Source organism: Pantherophis guttatus, chromosome 1, assembly GCF_059756535.1.
Source record: "Pantherophis guttatus breed Tessera chromosome 1, ASM5975653v1, whole genome shotgun sequence".
NCBI classification, from domain to species: Eukaryota; Metazoa; Chordata; class Lepidosauria; order Squamata; family Colubridae; genus Pantherophis; species Pantherophis guttatus.
In genome coordinates this window covers 22,306,315-22,326,260 of record NC_142063.1, presented here as the reverse complement: position 1 = coordinate 22,326,260, position 19,946 = coordinate 22,306,315, and the positions used below count along the sequence as shown (strand labels likewise).

General features: G+C 41.7%; 1 protein-coding gene across 2 annotated transcripts in view; it reads right to left on the bottom strand.

Annotated features, from left to right (window-relative positions):
• ARHGEF18 (Rho/Rac guanine nucleotide exchange factor 18) overlaps window positions 1-19,946 on the bottom strand; it is a 74,362-nt gene that overhangs the window by 18,015 nt on the left and 36,401 nt on the right. For both annotated transcript variants that reach the window (XM_087894582.1, XM_034437577.3), the window contains exons 11-18: window positions 18,805-18,872; window positions 13,889-13,952; window positions 7,973-8,126; window positions 6,658-6,770; window positions 4,136-4,276; window positions 3,608-3,858; window positions 2,870-2,995; window positions 832-949 (exon numbers count right to left, since the gene is read on the bottom strand). In XM_087894582.1, coding sequence (XP_087750708.1) covers window positions 832-949; window positions 2,870-2,995; window positions 3,608-3,858; window positions 4,136-4,276; window positions 6,658-6,770; window positions 7,973-8,126; window positions 13,889-13,952; window positions 18,805-18,872 — 1,035 coding nt within the window. The remainder of the gene's footprint in view (window positions 1-831; window positions 950-2,869; window positions 2,996-3,607; window positions 3,859-4,135; window positions 4,277-6,657; window positions 6,771-7,972; window positions 8,127-13,888; window positions 13,953-18,804; window positions 18,873-19,946) is intronic.

Sequence of the window (19,946 nt, the reverse complement as noted above, 5' to 3'; positions counted from 1 at the left end):
TTAGCAGCAATACTAAAGCTCTTTCTCATCATTTTTTTCTGATTCAATTAGAGTTGTTGAGAATCAGCCTATATACATGTTAATCAATTTATTTATTATTAGGTTCGGCCCTGCTTAAGGGTTTGGGTTTTTTTATACATTAGCTACCCAGAAGATGTTGTTTGATGCCACCAGAACAGGAAGAAATGTTTCACCTAATAAATGGATATGCAACCTGAAAAATGGGAAGGATCTGTCTGAAAGCATTTGGGAAGGAATATTATCCAGGCTCAAGGAATTAAAAAAAAAAATATTGAGAAGTCAAATTCTGCATCTATACAACAGTTTCGCCCTGTTCCCTATGTTGCTTGGTGTGAATTGTGCTCCCTAGTGAGCCCTTCTGATAAAGCAGGGGTGTCAAACTCAAGGCCCGGGGACTGGATCCGGCCTGTGGGGTATTTAGATCTGGCCTGCGGGGCCAAACTGGAAACAGTGAAGGACCGGCCCACGGTGCTTCTGCCAGCGAAAACAGGCTCTCAAATCGTCTGCCAGTGAAAACGTAGCTCGGGGGGGGGCTGCCCTCCCGAGCTCTGTTTTCACTGGCAGACTGTTGCAGGAGGCCGTGGCAGCCAAAAACGGAACTCGGGAGCCCATTTTCGCTGGCAGAGCGCTCAGGCCGCCACAGGCGCCCTGACAGGAGTGACGTCGAGCTGGCTACGCCCACCCCACCCCCACAGCACTGAGGTCAAACATAACCCTGATACAGCCCTCAATGAAATAGAGTTTGACACCCCTGTGATAAAGGAGTCAAAAGTGGCTAAATAAGCGCCTCTAATAAGTCAGGTTTTTCACCTTCTGTGTTCTGAATGATGCGCTCCACCAGGACAGGATACTTCATGATGCGCTGAGTGACTAAAAGATTACACTCTTGGACACCAAGTCGTCTCACAATGGAAGAATTGCTGATTTTCTGAAATATATCACAAGCACCAAACATACTTACTAACAGTTGAATTTGATACCACACCTTTCATTTCTTTCGTCAAAATAGATAGAAGAAATGAAGGAAAATAACCTGTCCTCTCCTTATTCTTTTTTTGGTATGTGAAAACATGCATTCAAGTTTTAATTTGTCTTAAATTTGCCCCCTTTCTGTAACCATTTTTTTTTCAGTTACCACAACCTGGAAAAATCATTCTATCTCATCAGTAAATGAGTTTTCTGTGCAAATAATTACAAAGATACATTATCATTCTTTCTCTTTGTTCCACATTCTGTCTTTTTGGTTCCCAGAGAAAGTCTTGCTGCATCACATTTCAAAAATCTTTCTAATCTAGCACCCTGACTAGTGTATATGGCAATAAGCTTAATAAATCACTGAGGAAATAAGCACAGGAGTCAACTCTTTCCTGAACTACATTTTTGTTGAAACATGTATTGTTAAGAGTATAATATCTTTAGTCAAGGTTGATCCCTAATGTTACACACACATACCGTATTTTTCAGAGTATAATTTGGAGGGGGATGGGGGGGGGGGATAAGAAAAAAAAAATCTGCCTCTGCCTACCAGCATCCATCGGTATTCATCTGGCTAATTGTTCCTTGCAGCAAACAGCAAACAGCCTGGTCAGCTTCAGTACATTAACCTGATTTAGCACGAGTAGCTGATTGGCTGGTGGATTACCTCCAGAATACCCCCAATCAGCTGTTCCCAGAGGTGAACTTTAGCAACAAGTTCGCTAGTTTTAAGCACTCACATGCCTCACTGGGGCAGATACGCAGCTTCAAAAATGCAGCTGATCGTTGCAGGGCGCTCCAGTGAGTACAGCAGGGGAAGCGCGGAACCGGTCCGACAAGGCCATTTTGACCTCTGTGCCTTGCTTTTTCACCCTCCGAAAACTCCGTTTGAGAGGCTGCCTTTGCAAAGAGAAGCTCCTTTGCAAACGGAGCTTTTGGAGGCTGCTTGAGAGGCTCTCTGTTTGAGAGGCTGTAAACGCAGCCTCCAAAAGCTCCAAAAGCTCCATTTGCAAAGGAGTTTCTCTTTGCAAAGGCAGCCTCTCAAACGGACCTTTAGGAGGGAGGCCGATGGGCGGGGCTACATTTGGTGTATTAGATGCACCCAAATCTTAGGGGAGGAAAAGTGTGTCTTATACTCCGAAAAATACGGTACTTTTCTTGGTTATAATACAGGTAATCCTTAATATGCAATCACAGTTGGGACCAGAGTTTCCATTGCTAAGCAATGATATTTTTAAGTGAGTTGCCCTAATTTTACAACCTTTTTTTGGCCACAGCTGTTAAGCAAATCACCGCGGAGGTTAAGTAAATCACATAGTCATTAAGCGAATCTGGTTTCCCCATTGATTTTGCTTGTTGAAAGCAGGCTGGGAAGGTTCCAAATCGTGATTCATGTGATCCCAGCACCTGAAACCATCGTAACTACATGCCAGTTGCCAAGCAGCGGGATTTTGGTCATGTGACCGTGGGGATGCTGCAACGATCATAAATGCAGGGACCGTTCATAGGTCACTTTTTTCAGCACCGCTGTAACTTTGAATGGTTGCTAAACGAATGTCAAGGACAACCTATAAAGAAGGGGTTTTATCATGATCTTATTCTAGACTGGCTTTTGAAAAAAAGTTTCCATTTGGACATTTTGCCTCAAAAACCTTCACTGGCATAGAGTATCGGGTCTTACATAGGAAGGAACAATGAACTGTCTGAAGGTCTTTTTTGCTCCATCTCTGCATTGTGCGTAACATTTTTTTGAAAACTACTCAAATGACTAAGAACAGAGCTAAGTGTGCTACTGCTATGTCAGATTTCAGCAGAACCAAAAGAATGACAGAATGAAATCAGTTCCCATCTGTGATCATCTCTCGTCTTTTACCTTAATCAAGTTTTGGAACTTCTTGCTTTGCTGCATCAGCTCCTTATAGTAGCTCACAGCATCACTGTGGCTGCTACAGTAAATGCCATATTTCTCCTTCAACATATTGCCTGTTTTTCCTGAAAACTAAATGAGGAAAACACAGTCAGGAACAACTGATGTTTGGGAGGAAAGCAAGCTGCACCCAGCACACTCTGGGGTATCGGGAGAACAGACGTCATAGTTCAGCATTGTTATGTATATAATAATATATAATATAATATGCTTTGGCAGGAATATCTCAACTAAAAAGGAAAAAAGAAGTGAGAATAGGATATTGAGACTTGAGTAAGTTCTAAAGTAGTGCACGACACAGTCCTGAGAGAGAAAATGCAGGCGAACAGAGTAATAAAACAGCCATTCCTCACTATGGAGAGATTATATTTTAAGAAACACAGAGTAACTCAGTATTATCTCCGCTGACAAGAATCAAAGATAGAAAATAGCCTTTTTCCTAGACTTGCCACTTGGAATACATTTACCTGCAGTTCACATGCAAAGCTACTGGCTCTAATATGCACCTAGGAGATGTAGCTTTTTTTCCTCAGAAATATCATGAGAGCCCACTGGCCTATTTTCCAGGCCTGCTGAAAAAGGCAAAATTCCCCCTCTGAACTAAATAAGTGTTTTATATCATAGGATGCCCCCATGCCTATCCAATCCCAATTCCATAAGCAAAATCTACACCTAAGCGCTCACCTGTTGCACCAGGATGTCCCCAATGTTCTGGATGATATAGTTGCATTCGCTACCTTCTTCCAAAGACTCCTTCCGACGTTCCTTCAGCTGGAAAAGGAAGGCTCTGTGGAGCTCCAGTAAATCGTCCACGCACGGGAAAAGGCGGTGGATATCAGAATTGCTGAACTGCAGCTCCTCTCGCATGGCTTGGGAGTAGACCTTCAACATGATCTTCAGAGTCCGGACATGGTGCATCTCTGTCCTCATCAACTCTAAAGGGAGAAGACATGGACATCAAGCCTCTCTGATTGGCCAGAGACAGACCCACCTAGAAAGCCAACCACTCAACACAGACTTCTTTACCATCTGGCCAACTTTCAAAAAAAAAAAAAAAAGGAGAGCACACCGGACCACAATCAATAGTCTATGTCCAATTTCAAGACAAGCACTACCTTCAGGTCAAAATTTTGCATACATGTGAACGAAAGCAGCAGCAGCAGAGCAAATACTGTCCATTAAGTCTGGTGGGGAAGAGGCAGAAAAGCTTACCGTATATGACATCCTGCCTTTTAATAACATCCCGCTCCTGCAGCTTCACATATGGCTGCTCTACTGCCAGACTCCAAGACTGAGCAGCAAACTCCCGAGCGTCTGTCTCCAGTTCATTCCTCAAGGAGGCAAACTGAACATCTGGAAGGGGAAGAGTCACAGCTCAGATGAGAACGTAGGTCTATGTATTCAGAGAAGCATTTAAAATGCCATTATCGGGAAAAAAAACCAAAAAGAGATCAGTGCTATTATCAACAGAGTGGAAATCTAAGGGACTGCATAATGATTCTTAATTTGTAAAAGGTCAAATGCTCAAAAAAGGTTTATAAAAGGTATACTGCGCAATGCAACGCCCAGGATGTATTATGGATAAATGATCATTAGATGTAGATAGTGAAAGGTGAAGAGTCTTCGGAGAAAGGCGGCATGCAAGTTGAACAAATAAATAAGAGAAGATGCAGCAAAAGGACCAAAAGGAACCTTTTGAGGTCAGAGAAAACATCCAGCTTGTTGCTATAAAAATGTACAACTGTAGTAGTACCCTAACTACTATAAAATATTCACAGTGCAAAATGCACATTTGAATTTATCATCACACATTGGAGGGAGGGCAGCCACAAGTGCACACAGGAGCTGGATAAAAGGGAAGAGGAAAAAGAACTCAAACTCAAAGGCTAGGGATTTGGGATGGTTAACTTTGGCGCATCTGATTTCAAAAGTGGTCCACCTGCAAGATTCCAGCAGGCAAAAAACCAAGGTTGCTCTGCTGTCTTCAAGTTGCTTTGGGGGTGTTTTGCTGAGGCATCTGTGTGGCCACCGCATGAAACAAAAATGCTGAGTTAGACAGACATCTAACTACTGGTATGGCTCATCAGCCACGCTCTTCACATTAAGAACTCTTGGACAAGGAAGAAAATGAAGGAATGGCATAGGCAGTGGACCCAAGGGCAAGACCCTGGCAAACTGGATTGAAATTCTAGCTTGAGTTGTCTTGCAAGATCTCCTTGCAGTTTCAATTCCCTGCTACAGGTGTGGAAAATGAAGGGTTCTAAACTAGAAACAGGCCATTTCAAATATTCCAGAAGTATTCTGAATAAGAGCTGTGGTGGCGCAGTGGTCAGAAGGCAGTATTGCAGGCTAACTCGCTGCTCACTCCAGGAGTTCGAGTCTCACCGGTTAAGGTTGACTCACCCTTCCATCCTTCTGAGGTCGGTAAAATGAGGAGCCAGATTGTTGGGGGCAATAGGCTGACTCTGCAAACCACTTAGAGAGGGCTGTAAAGCACTATGAAGCGGTATGTAAGTATAAGTGGTATTGCTATTCTAACTTTGAAAGGGGCTTATTCTGAGATCAGGTGACTTCTGGAAGAACCAGAGCAGCCCAATCTGTTGTACAAACCTTTGTTCTTTGTTAACTCCAGCAGTAAACTGCTCTGAGAGATGAGTCTGGCTCATCTCTCAGATGTGTCGGGCTCTTGATGACTTTATAGCCAAGTGCTCTCCATGCTACCCTGTCAAGCACAGCTTCTTCCATGTGTTGGATGTTCAACTTTTCATCAGATTTGATGTTCTCAAGCCAGCATGTTCTTTGCTTGCCCCTTCTTCTTGTTCCACTAACCATTCCTAGATCCTTGCATTCTCCAAAAAACCCATACAATAACGGAGTTGGAAGGGACCTTGGAGGTCATTTAGTCCAATCCCCTACAGGAGCAGGAGAATCTATACCATTTCAGATAGGTGGCTGTCCACTCTCTTCTTGAAAGCCTGAAGTGATGGAGCACCCACAACTTCTGGAGGCAAGCTGTTCCACTGTTAATTGTTCTAACTGTCATGAAATTGTTCTAACTGTCATAAAGCTGCAGTGGCCTTGAGGTGGAACTCTTGCCTCACAATCAGGAGGTTGTGAATTCAATCCTAGGTAGAGGCAGATGTAGGGTCTCCTGCTTGGGCGGGGGGTTGGACTAGATGACTTGCAAAGTCCCTTCCAACTCTGTTAATCTGTTAAATTTCTCTTAGTTCTAGGTTGCTTCTCTCCTTGATTAGTTTCCATCCATTGGTTCTTCACTTGCCCTTTGGTAAATACTTTGCCTCCCTCCCCCCCCATCTTTGTGACAGCCCCTCAAATACTGGAACACTGCTATCATGTCACCATAGTCCTTCTTTTCATTAAAGAAACACACCCAATTCCAGCAACTGTTCTTTATATGTTTTAGTCTTCAGTTCCCTAATCATCTTTGTTGCTCTTTTCTGCACTCTTTTCAGAGTCTCAACATTTTTTTTTTTATATTGTGGTGCCCAAAACTGGATGCGGTATTTCAAGTATGGCCATACGAAGGCTTTGTTATTAAGGGCAAGACTGCCAGATCTTCAGTAGCTTTACAGAAGATGTAAATACCATCTTCTTTATTGATGTGAATGACTTTACATGCAGGACGTGGCCAAAGTAAATCAGACGTAGTCTTGTGATTTTAGCTTCTAGTGATGTGTCTGATTTTATACAATTTAACATGAGAAGCTCCTTACCTTCCACAAAAACCGATTCCGTGGTTGATGGTGCCAGTGAGACAACATCTTCAGAGGCTGGTTTAAGTTTCATGAAGCCACAATCCCCTTCATCCATCTCTCCCCCAGTGAGTCTGAATAGTCAAAGGAAAACATTGAACCAGATCAACTCTTGCTCCAGGACTGAGTCACTGCACAAGCTATTTTCTTATTAGGCTGTTTCTTATTCTAATGAATGCAGCCTGGGCCAAATACCTTCCAGTGAACAACTTAAGAAGAGCAGCAGTCCTGAAGTACATTTGTGCTTAGTTTGGAAAGGCATCTTGAGATTGTCGAGGAAGAATAGGGATACTGCCAATGCAGCGGCATGAGAAAATAGTGACAGCACTCACAGGAATGAACTCAAAAAGTCAAAAATCCATGGAAGGGCTATAGTTAGGAAGCTGCCAATAAATGTCTGATAATTACAGAAGAAGTAGAAAAGGGGCAGCAAAGCCATGGATCATCTTCTAGTGCTGACGGCTAAAATAATTTCTTTTCTCATGCAGAAAACTTTATGCAATTGAAGCTCTCCACATTTATGGTGTTAAAAACCCACAGCATACAAGGATTTATAAAACCATCATGCAGAATGTCTATGGGAAAATGAATCCATTCAAAACTCATCAAACAAAGATGAGATGTGTATATACTAAGAACTAATTTTAGGGATATTGTTTGCCGATAAATTTAGAATTCCCTCTTGATTCCCAGCTCAACAGGTTGCTGTTCTGACCTAGTGGCTATGCCTATAAAGCTGATTATTTAATAATCCAAATTCTTCCACTGAATCCCCCAAAGACTGGGAACCATTGTTATTTCCTGACTTGGTTAGAACAAAACTCTGTATCCTCAATCTGAAATAGCATATTCCCTTCAGCAAACTGAACAGACAAAATCCATATCTACACTTGGCAGAAATGTAAAAAAACAAAAAACCCTGTATATCTGCCCTTGTGGATACCCACTCATGCTTATGGATTTGCGTTATGTGCTGCAAAATGACAATATGAAATTGCACTACAGTTAAGCTAATACTCCCCCCACCCCATAAACCCAGAGTTTCCATTAAAATCATGGCAAACACATCAAGCCTGAGTTTGTGTTTTGATAGAAAAGAGTCCAGCAGTGAGACCCGAGCTCTTTTTTTTTTCCAGAAGAAAAATAGAAAAATAAGAAGTGGAGCACTGTGAAAGACGTTAAAGATGAGCAGTTATTTCTTCCCAGGCAGGATAAGACCAGATTCCAGATAAAAATTCCAAAAGCAGCCATTTGTATCCAGCAAAGTGCTACTCACCCGAGCTTACCAACAGCCCCAGCAGAGGTGGTGCTTAGCTGAGACGGCAAACTTCCCCTCTGCGCAATTGTCATGCCGAGGTTCTGGGGCAAGCCAGGGGTTCTGCCATCCGGGCCCAAGAGGGCCCTGCAGGAGTGCTCTTTGAGCGAGGTAGCTATAGAAGGAAAGACAGAGTTGGTACTCAGGAATCGGGGAGTAAACTGTAGGTTGCTTTCTTGCAACCCTCGGCTCTCTGAGCGAGTTTGGAGAATCGACAAGATCTTGGAGGTCAGACGCTCATTTTCCAGAAAGAGCGTCTCATTCCACTTGTTGGAAAATGAGCCACAGAACAGCAGCTCTGAGTGAGCTGGGATGACTGACTTGCCGCTGCCACTGCCCTTGGAGTTAGCATTTCCCATGTTTGCAAAGTGGCTGCAAAATTGCCTGTGCACGCTCCACTTATATATCACTGTGTGATCCTTCTAGAAATGTCTAGAGATGTAAAAGCTGTCACTCCACAACACTGTGTTGGTTAATCAGCAGCAGGTCAGAAAGGGAGAAAATCAGTTCCTACTGTGTCCTCAATCGAATGTGGAAATTGCAAAGTATCTTTTTTAGCAAACGGACAGAGAAAGTGCACCAATCAAAAATTTACAGAAACAGAACTGTTCTCACTTTGCAACGGAAGAGAGAAAATGACTCGCACCGAATTAAGATTTATCTGAGACAGAAAAAGTGGAAGAAAGACGCGCTCAGTTGTTGCTTCTTCCCCTACATGCTTGTTGGTTCAAGTGCCACAATTTATAACACTATGCACATGGGGTCCTAAACTAACAAATTAATCCGATCTAATGATCAAGGCATACATTCTCCAAGCAGATTCATTTTAGAGAATGTTTTTTTTAAAAAAAGCAATGTAAAGATTATTTATTAATTTGTATGAGTCAGTTGTACGAGTCAATTCTTAATATTGGTCATTAATATTCTCACTACTCTACATTCAGAAAGAGTGCTGTCACTCTCTTTTTATCTATATATATAAGATACCAGACACCAACCTATCTTTAATCTATATATAAGACGCACAAGACACCAAACCTTGTAGAACCAAATTAGATATTTGGCCTTCCACAGAAACAGGTGCTTCATGCCAAGATGTTTTTGCTGTTCTGGTTGCAAAACCAAGACAGAAGCAGAGAGGCTAAAAGATGGGGAGAAGTCTATTGGCTTCCAGGAATTATTTGATGGCAGGGAAATATCCTCATTTTACTATCCTCCCATCTGCCCTCACTGATGCCAATGTGCCTTGAAGACCTACAAGGCACCAAAATGTCAACAGAAATATTCCATGACAAGTTTTGGCATGCCTTTGGCATGTCAAGTTGATGCTTTTCCCCTGCCTGCTCTGCAAAACCAGTTGTTCATTTATACCCTATTTTTTTATCCCAAAAAATAGATAAGGGAACGAAAACAAAACACAACTAGCAATCTCAAAGGTGTTTTCTTTCCAAAGGCAACCGGACTTTCTTGTTTTGCTAGAAGAAGTTTCGCTTCTCATCCAAGAAGCTTCTTCAGTTGTGACTGAATGATGGAGAATGGAAGGATTTATATTCCTTGCGGTCATGAAGTCAAGTCATGCAGTGAAGAATATAAACCCTTCCATTCTCCACCATCCAGGTGTAACTGAAGAAGCTTCTTGGATGAGAAGTGAAACATCTTCTAGCAAAACAAGAAAGTCCAGTTGCCTTTTTGAAAGAAAGCATCTTTGGAATAACCATGACCTGGACAACTGAGAATCTCCATAGACAACACAGGTAGCACTCACAAAGTTCACTAAAGTTATGACACCTAACATGTATCCATCAGTATAATAAAAACAGGACAGGGGGATTATGTGTATATTCATATTTGATGATTTTAATGTTTTTTTATGCTGTAAGCTTCCCATCTTGTTTCACTTCGAAATGGGCAGCAAATAAACAAACAAACAAGACTCATGCACTCACACACACACTGTAGGAAGTTTTATCCCTCCCTCATCTGCCTTCTCTCTTCCAAATTCTTCTTCTCTCTTTCAGTCCCTTGGTCATTTTCCTCTAAAGTGGATAAAACTAGACTAAACTGGTAGTTTCCAAACTACTAGAGAAAAAGATTATAGCCGGTGAAGAATTTGAAGGATAGATCAGGAAGAATTGCCAGAGAAGATGAAATACACCTAAATACAGAGTAGTACAGTGGACTAAAGCACTGTTATTAACATCTGCTGCTTGCAATTACTGCAAGTTCAAATCTCACCAGGCTCAAGGTTGACTCAGCCTTCCATCCTTTCAAAGGTAGGTGAAATGAGGACCCAGATTGTGGAGGCAATAAGATGACTTTGTATAAATATACAAAAGTATGAAGGCTATTGCTTAATGCATTGTAAGCCGCCCTGAGTCTCCGGAGAAGGGCGGCATATGAATTAAAGCAAAAAAAAAAAAAAAAAAAAAATTCTCCCAGAAAGTATCTTAGAAACTATAAAATATTTGGAACCATATAGTTTATTCTTTTTCTTCTTTTGGTATCCCTTTGTGGGCAGAATGATTACAACACAAATCTCAAAAGACATCGGATTCCTCTTTGCATCTTGCACAACCCCAAGATATATATGGGGCTAGCTAAGTATGCCGAGTTGGGGAAAAACACATGCAGTTCAAATGCTTTGTGAGAAGCCAAATTCAGCCTTTGCCTAATGAAACGTCTATATTGCTTAGGCAGACCACCATTCCTGGCTCCAGAAAGGGCATTAGGAGTGGCTGAAATCATCTGCCCATAAGCGTTCGCTCTTGCAACCTATCCTTGATTCCCATCCTTCCTCATCTTAAAGTACAGTACCCTCTTCTGGATCATTGGACTGAATTGGGAGCTCCTTTGCAGACCAAATTTATGTCTCGGAGACAGAATCACAACCAACATGCTACTTCAAATCTAAATAATTCCCAAAAGGCATACTGCTTTAGTTCAGATCTTCCAAAGAGCAGAGATATTTTCCCCTTTCTCCAGCTCCCAGCCCGCTTCTCCCCTTCTCTCCTCCCCTCTCCCCCCCCACTTTGAATGCCCTGGAAATGGACTGATGAATATGAGAAACTGTACTCTGCATTCAATTAGCACGATCTGCACACTGCTGAGAACTACTATTGATCACTGCTCCCCTCTTCCCACATAATAGATCACTGTGATATTCAACCATAAGGCTGAAGGAAATATTCCCCCCGACCCCCCCACCCCCCCGCTCCCCAGCTTCTCTTTTTAAACTTCCAAAGCTCAACAAGACCCATACTGGGGGCTGTAAAAGATCAGCCACTTTGTTTTGCACAGTGGGAGAAACATATGAAGTACCAAAAATATCCAATCCCAAAATTGTATCTGACCTGTAAAATAATAATATATAGGAGAAGAAGGGATTCCTGCTGGTGTACTAATCACCCCACTTCTTGGGTCAGAATATACATCCTCAATAAATATTAACATCAGCTACCTGCAATTACTGCAAGTTCAAATCTCACCAGGCTCAAGGTTGACTCAGCCTTCCATCCTTTTTAAGGTAGGTAAAATGAGGACCCGGATTGTGGGGGCAATAAGCTGACTTTGTATAAATATACAAAAGTATGAAGGCTATTTGCTTAACGCATTGTAAGCCGCCCTGAGTCTCCGGAGAAGAGCGGCATATAAATCAACCTCCCCCCCCCCAAAAAAATGCAAATATGTATTATAAATAAACATAATAAATATAAATGAATAACATCAAATTTAATTAATTATCTTATCGAACAGTCAAAGAAGCAAAGCATGCATTGGCTAAGCAAAACAGTCAAGAACATTAGAATTTTAACTGATACAAGTTAAAAATTGGAACTAACTGAATGCACAGAAAACAAAACATGAATGTCGAAATAATGTAATAAAACACAAACAGAATGCTGGCAAGGAAAAGCATTACATGGTCAATTATTACAAAAAAATCGAGGGGAAAGTGGTTAAAGAGAAGACCATACAAGCTTCTGCAAAAAAATTGCAGAGACTATAAACAATGACATAACCAAAACGATTCACTGGAACTTCTATAAAAATTACCATTTGCCAGTAATTAAAAATTGGTGGGAACATATTCAGTAGTAGAAAAAGTAATTGAAAATGAGCAGATGAAAATATTGTGGTACAAGTAGTCCTCGATTTACAGCAGTTCATTTAGTGACCATTCAAAGTTACGACGACACTGAAAAATGTGACTTATGACCATTTTTCAGAGTTATGACTTTTGCAGCATCCCCATGATCATGTGATCAAAATTCAGATGCTTGGCAACGGGTTCATATTTATGACGTTTCCAAGCAAAGTCAATGGGGAAGCCAGATTCACTTAACAACCGGGTTACTAACTTATCAACTGCAGTGATTCACTTAACCATTGTGACAAGAAAAGTAAAAAAAATGTGGCAAAACTTACTTAAAAATGTTTCACTTAACAACAGAAATTTTGGGCTCAGTTGTGATCATAAGTTGAGGATTACCTGTATTTCCAAATACAAACTGATAATCTTGGTGTATAACACATCAAATTTAACTGTGGTTGAAAAGAAAAAAGTGTGGATAATTGATGTGGCGATACCAGGGGGCAGCAAAATAGAAGATAAAGAACTGGAGGATCACAAAGTATCAAGATCTGCAAACTGAAGTTGAAAGATTATGGCATAAACTGGCAGTGGTGAGCCCACTGATTATAAACCCACTGGGTGCCACACCAAAATACCTTGGACGACAGTTAGAAAATCTGCACGTTGATAAAATTTCTGTCCATAACAAGAGGCCACATTGCTGTGATCTGCACATATCCTATGTTGATAAATTCCAACACCTTAGGTTCTTGGGAAGAACTTGCTGTAAATCAGGGATGTCAAAGCTAGGTAACTTTTAAGATTTGTGGACTTCAACTCCCAGAATTCCCCAGCCAAGATGGGAGTTGAATTCCACAAGTCTCAGAGTTGCCAAAGTTGGACACCCCTGAAGTAAATGAAGGCCACTACTAGTTAAAGAAATGGCAGCAAAGACTAGTTTTGGCAGGATGCATATGTTAAAAATTAATACAGAAATAACATCTAAGACTAAGAAAATAATCTTTCCAATTTGCGCCACATCTTCAGGAGATATTTCTTTGCTTTTCTTGTAGCTTCTTTTGCCAGTTTAATTTTGGAGAATATTTAAGATAGTGGCCTAAATATATAATAAGCTCTGTCCACAGGCACAATTTAATAAAAGCAAACGATCCAGATATATTGTTCAATTTCACAGTTACAGAATAACCAATCAATGAAAAACCAGCAGCTTATTGATTTTCTCACTGCCCTGCGATGGTTGCTCCCTTCCTACCCTACTTTTTGTTTAAAAAGTTTCACAGCACAATAAAAAAAAATTAAGATGCACAAGAACAGTAGATTAGCTAAAGAACATTCTAGACTTTTCACCAAGCAGGACAGCATAGCTGCTCCACTCTTTTTGGCAGCACTGCACAAACTGTATCCTGCAATGCTTAAACTCCGTGGGTTTTAATCAGTGGTGAAATCCATTTTTTTTAAAACTATCGGTTCTGTGGGCGTGGCTTGGTGGGCGTGGTGTGACTTGGTGGGCGTGGCAGGGGAAGGATACTGCAAAATCTCCATTCCCACCTCACTCCTGGGGGAAGGATATTGCAAAATCTCCATTCCCAACCCACTCTGGGGCCAGCCAGAGGTGGTGTTTGCTGGTTCTTCAAACTACTCAAAATTTCCGCTACCAGTTCTCCAGAACCTGTCAGAACCTGCTAGATTTCACTCCTGGTCTTAATAATGTATTTTTCAAAGACACCGTACTAAGCCTTCCATATTCAAAACCAGAGCAAGAAAAAAAAGTTTTTTATACAAACCTGGGCTGGCACTCTGGAGCAAACTAGGGGGGGAGCCTGGGGGCCGGAGTTGCAAATCCCTTTGCTATAACAGAAAGAGAAGAGACAGAAAGAATCACATATACTTCAGCTGGTTTAGTTTCCATTGAGCAACAGCTCTGAAGCAAGCCTCCATTCCCTGAATGCAAAGCTTTCAGCTCCCTCATCTGAACTCAAAACCCTCTGATCTAGCAGGACAGTCATATTAGTAAAGACCTAACCATACTCTTAAACGAGGAGAAGTGAAGATTGAATGGGAGCTTCAAAAATCCATAGGAACTTTGGGATTTATATCTCAGATTCTCAATTACCCAATGGATACTTATTACTGTAAAGAGGAAGGTGAGCTGATTGCAAATACTGTATGCAAGAACCATTACCCGGAGAAGAGAGACAGAAACAGCAGGGGGGGCGATCAGCTGTGCAACGCAGTTTAGCTTTGCTAGAAAGCAAAAAATCCTCCCCCCCCCAGCTTCTACTTACCTTCCCAAGCCTCCTTTTGGCACATGCTACGTATGCACTCGTGTACAGAGCGCACATTTGGTACGCACTGCACATGCCCACGCAGAATGCGCTTGGCGCACAGTGCACATGCGCAGCCAGCGAACCAGTAGCAAACTGGTTGGGATTTCACCACTGGTCCAGAGCCACATTTGGAAAAGGCCTGTGTGATTTACTGGTGCGAGTGGAGTTTTGTTCAATGACTACTTTGCTTAGCAACCATTCAATGTTACAACAGCACTGAAAATGTAACTTTACAACCAATCCTTGCGCTTATGACCATCGCAACATCCCCCGTGGTCATGCAAGGGAAACATGAACACTCCCAACAAGCAGAGTTAACGGAGAAGCCAGCAGTAAAATGGCAAATCATGGTCAAATGATCTCTCACTTCTTGACCACAGGTGATTGGCTTAATGACCATGGTGGAAGTGAGGTTGTAAGCCCAGCCCACTGTGGGCGCATGATGTTTTGCTTAATGACTGAATTGCTTAGCTATGGAGTTGGCAGTCCCAATTATGGTGGCCAAAGGAGGACTACCTGTATAAGAATAGGGAGGAGGTAGTCCCCAGATTAAGAACAAGTTCCATTCCTAAATATGTCTATTTTTGAATTTGTATGTAAGTAAGAACATGTACAGTTATGATATGTAATACTTAATATTACATATCATAACTGCAGTCAGAATTGTGTACGCACAAAACTGGAAAAATAATACTATACCATCCTGTTTGCTTATAAATCAGTATATTAATATAGTAGTATATATAATGTATAAAGGACAATGGAACCACATGTATAGATATATTGATGTAAAGGAAAAAACGGACATATAGCGGATGTATACCGATACAGAAATGTTGCAAAGAGGAAAATTGTTAAAAAATATATTAAAAACTGTTCAATAAAAATTATGAAAAAAAGAAAATGTACTTACAGACTATTACAAATAGTCCTTGATTTATGACCGCAATTGAGCCCAACATTTCTGTTGCTAAGCAAGACATTTGTTAAGTGAATTTTGCTCCATTTTACAACCTTTCTTGTCACTGCGGTTGTCAAGTTAGTAACAATGATATTAAGCGAATCTGGCTTCCCCATTGAATGTGCTCGTCAGAAGGTCACAAAAAGGGATCATATGAACTCAGGACACTGTAATCATCATAAATACATGCCAGTTGCCAAGTATCCAAATTTTGATCACATGACTGTGAGAATGCTGCAACAGTCGTAAGTGTGAAAAATGGTCATAAGTCATTATTTTCAGTGCCATTGTAACTTCAAACAATAATTAAATGGTTGTAAGCCAAGGGCTACCTATACTACAAAAGGCAGATGCCATTCGCCTTCCTCAAGCCCATGAAATGCTGAAGCCACATAATGTTTTCGTGAAACACTGAAAACAGGCAGTATATTCAAATCCTAAATCTCCAGTGTGAAATCACGATGTGGCTTCAGCAGTTCATTGGCTCAAGGAAGGAGAAGGCCTTCTGCCATGTTTAATAATACTCAGCCCATTTATAAGTACATATTGTCTGTAAATCAGACCTTCTTAATCTGGGGACTGGATCAATCTTGCAAAATTCTGTTATTGCAGCCAATCTCAATAAATTAGTTTGTGTGTGTGTGTGTGTGTGTGTGTGTGTGTGTGTGTGTGTAATTGATTTCCTGATCTGGTCTACCTAGAAGGGTTCACAAGGAATACAGGCTTTAAGTAAGTGTTTGGTGTAAAGTGCTACTTTTCTGGAAATTGTGTTCTTCACAGATCCATTTAAACTCGGTCAAATCCCTCTGGGATCTTGCAGACCATGAGATCTTCTATTAAGTTCCAATAATTAAACAATTATGTACAATTACGAAGTTGCCACATTAACCTAATGCCCTAAACACTAACCTGCCATAAACATTAGTTAGCAGGATCAATGTTCAGGCAAATAATTATCTGGAAGGACACAAGTTCCTCAATCCTACTTCAAGGTTTAAACACGTTTAGAGCAAAATATTAACAAAACAAATAACCCTTTCACTCTCCCCCGTTTTAACTACCGTATTTTTTGGTCTACAAGATGCACTTTTCCACGTCCCCAAAAGTGGGTGGAAATGTCTGTGCGTCTTATAGAATGAATGTTGCTGAAGCCTCACCCACCCGCTGGCCCCTACCCTTCAGCCTCTGCCTCCCAGCAATTTGCCTCCTTGCAGCAAACAGCAAACAGCCTGGTCAGCTTCAGCACAGCCCGATTTAGCACAAGCAGCGGATTGGCAGTTGCATCAGCCTCCTGAGACGCTGCTGATCAGCTGTACCAGGCTGCAGGGATCACCGCCACTCATGCCCATCGCCACCTCCGTGCACCGCATTTTCGGCCTCCGTGTGCCTTATTTTCGACCTCCACGCGTCCCATTTTTGGCCTCCGCGCGCCTCATTTTCAGCACCCACGTGTCCCATTTTCAGCCTCTTCCAAGAGGCAGGGATTGCCGCCACTGCTGCCTATCGCTGCCATTTGAAACCGGCCAAAAACAGGATATGCAGAGGCTGAAAATGGGTCGCGCATCGGCGATGGACGTCGGTGATCCTCGCAGCCTGGAACAGCTGATCGGCAGTATTCCAGGAAGCCGATCCAACCATAAATCAGCTGCTCGTGCTAAATCAGGCTGTGTTGAAGCTGACCAGGCTGTTTGCTCTTTGCTGCAAGGAGGCAAATTGCTGGGAGGCAGAGGCAGTTTTTTTTTTTTTCTTGTTTTCCTCTCCAAAAGCTAGTTGCGTCTTATAGTCCGGAGTGTGTTATAGTCTGAAAAATATGATAAATGGAAAATAAATATTGACCAGTACAGGTAGTCCTTGACTTACAACCACAATTGAGCCCAACATTTTTACTGCTAAGAAAGGCAGGTGTTGAGTTTTACTCCATTTTATGACTTTTTGCCGTAAGCAGATCACTGGTTAAACAAATCATGTAATCCTTAAATCTGGCTTCTTCCAATTATTTTGTCAGAAGCCAATGAGGAAGGTCATCACATGATGCAGGACAGTGCAACTGTCATAAATACATGCCAGTTGCTAAGTGACAGAATTTTAATCATGTGACCAAGGGGGCGCTGCACTGGTCATAATTGTGAAAACTGGTAATAAGTCACTTTTTTTAGTACTGTTGTAATTTTGAACGGTCACTAAGCGAATGGTTGTAAGTCAAGGACTACTGGTACAGGACAAGTTTTAAAAGATTTAAACAAATATTCTTGTTTTGTTTTGTGCATCAATTGGTCAACCAATAATATTCTCAATTTTTTTTTCCTTCAGGGACACCAGCAGTACATCTTTGAGAAAGAAGACTAATAATTTGATAGCAAGTGATAGAAAAGGAACCTCTCTGCCTCAGCAACTTAAAAGATACTCGTAGTCATCTACCACTACTGAGCAAGATAAACTATTAGCTTATTTTGATCCTATTAATTGGAACTTCTTTTTTAGAAAGATTCAGGAAGTAGTCATACAATTAACTTATTTTCACGAATTCTGCCTCCACCCTCTGCTATTAATGGAATATAATTATCATTTATCTTTACCTAAAATAAATCGATTGGCTCATTTCAAGTCATTTACTCCTGTTCACAAACATTCAACGACAACAACATTAGGATAGATAACGCTGTACTCTAACTTTAAGAATAAACAATTATGTCTTTTCACATGGAATAATCAGCAGCTTGCCTTCAGAAGTTGTGGGTCCTCCATTACTGGAGGTTTTTAAGAATAGACTCGACAATCACTTGTCTGAAATGGTATAGAGCAGGGGTGTCAAACTCAAGGCCCGTGGGCCGAATCCAGCCTGCCTGGATGCTTAGATCTGGCCCACGGGGCTGCCCTGGAAACGGTAAAGGACCGGCCCACGATGCCTCTGACAGCGAAAATAGAGCTCAAAGAGCTCTGTTTTCGCTGGTAGAGGGTTGCAGGAGGCCATTGCAGCTGAAAACAGAGCTCGGGAGCCCATTTTCACTGGCAGAGCACTCGGGCCGCCATAGGCGCCCCGACACAAGTGATGTTGAGCTGGCCACACACACACACACACACACACACACCCGAGATCAACCACAACCCTGATGCAGTCCTCAATGAAATCGAGTTTGACACCCCTGGTATAGTGTCTCCTGCTGAACAAGGAAGTTGGACTAGAAGACCTCGAAGGTCCTTCCCAACTCTGTTATTCTGTTAATAACTTGTTTGTATCAGAACCAAAAAAGCAGCCTTTGCATTATGAAGCCCTTTGATATAAATTATAGACCTGGGCTGCTTGTTTTATTTTTATCTGTAAAATTTAGCTGTAAGAAGTAAAAATGCTACAGAAGTAAGTAAGTAAGTAAGTAAATAAACGTGTGCGTATGGGTAAGATGGCATGATCTACCTTGGATCTGCTGCTGCTGCATTCAGGCAGAAGATTCTTGCAGTTTTTGTGAACATTTACTGCGCAATCTGGCGAGGAAAGAAAAAGAAAATTGAGATCATTTTTCATCAATGAACACTGAGACTCATATGCGGTTACCCTAAGGTCAGCAGGGTCTTTAAGAGGCTACAGAATGACAGTCCTACAGAAACAACACCAATATGGCACATGCAAACCAATGCGATGCTGACGATTCCAAAGAATACCAGGGACTGCACTTACAGATATGCACGTTACATTGCAAAAGTGTTGCAAATCCTCAGTCATCTTTTCCCATAGTCGTTTTTTAGGGTCGGGTAACCATGCAATCCCAAGTGAAGATGTAGCTGCTTTAGAGAGTTGCACCTGTCACAGGGACACCCTGTGTGCCCAAATGACCTTTGTTCCTTTGCACAGCCCTATTAAAGAGTACACCATCAAAGCTGACACCAGCCAGAGCATAGAAAAACTCAAAGACGTAGTGCAAGATCGGAAAAGGTGGAGAGACCTGGCCCATAGAATCGCCAAGAGTCAGGCATGACTGAATGGATGACCTCATCCCCATCATTAAAGAGTAACTAGCTAGAAAAGCTCATCTCCCTCCAACCAATTAGCCCAAACCCTCCTTGGACAGCAAGGATATATACTATAAGGTGGTCAGCAGTATTCGTTTAACACACATTACCTATCAAAATATTCTTCTAAACACATGAAACTGTCCTAGACTGAATTCAGACCACTGGTCCTTCCAACCTTAAATTTATTCTCACTAACTGTAGTTCGCCCAAATCGAGGCAAGAAATTTAATTGGAAATACCAGAGTCTAAAACTAGGATCTCCTCCATGAAAAGTTGGTGCTTCAAACCATGTCTTTTTAAACCCCTGCAAGCGGCTGGAATCATCACAAAATTCTGTCTACTGAATGTTGATCGTTACAGCATGATATCGAGTGGGCTCTCTCTTCTAGTTTTCCTGCTGATCAAGGAGCAGCAAGGAGGAGCAGCAGAAGCTGGGAGGTAGCAAAACTGAAAAGGGCCACCTGAATTAGTTTGTGCACTGTCTGAGCAATACTACACCCCAATACTAACTCTGTTGTAACTGGCACTGGATACCCAGTGTCCAGG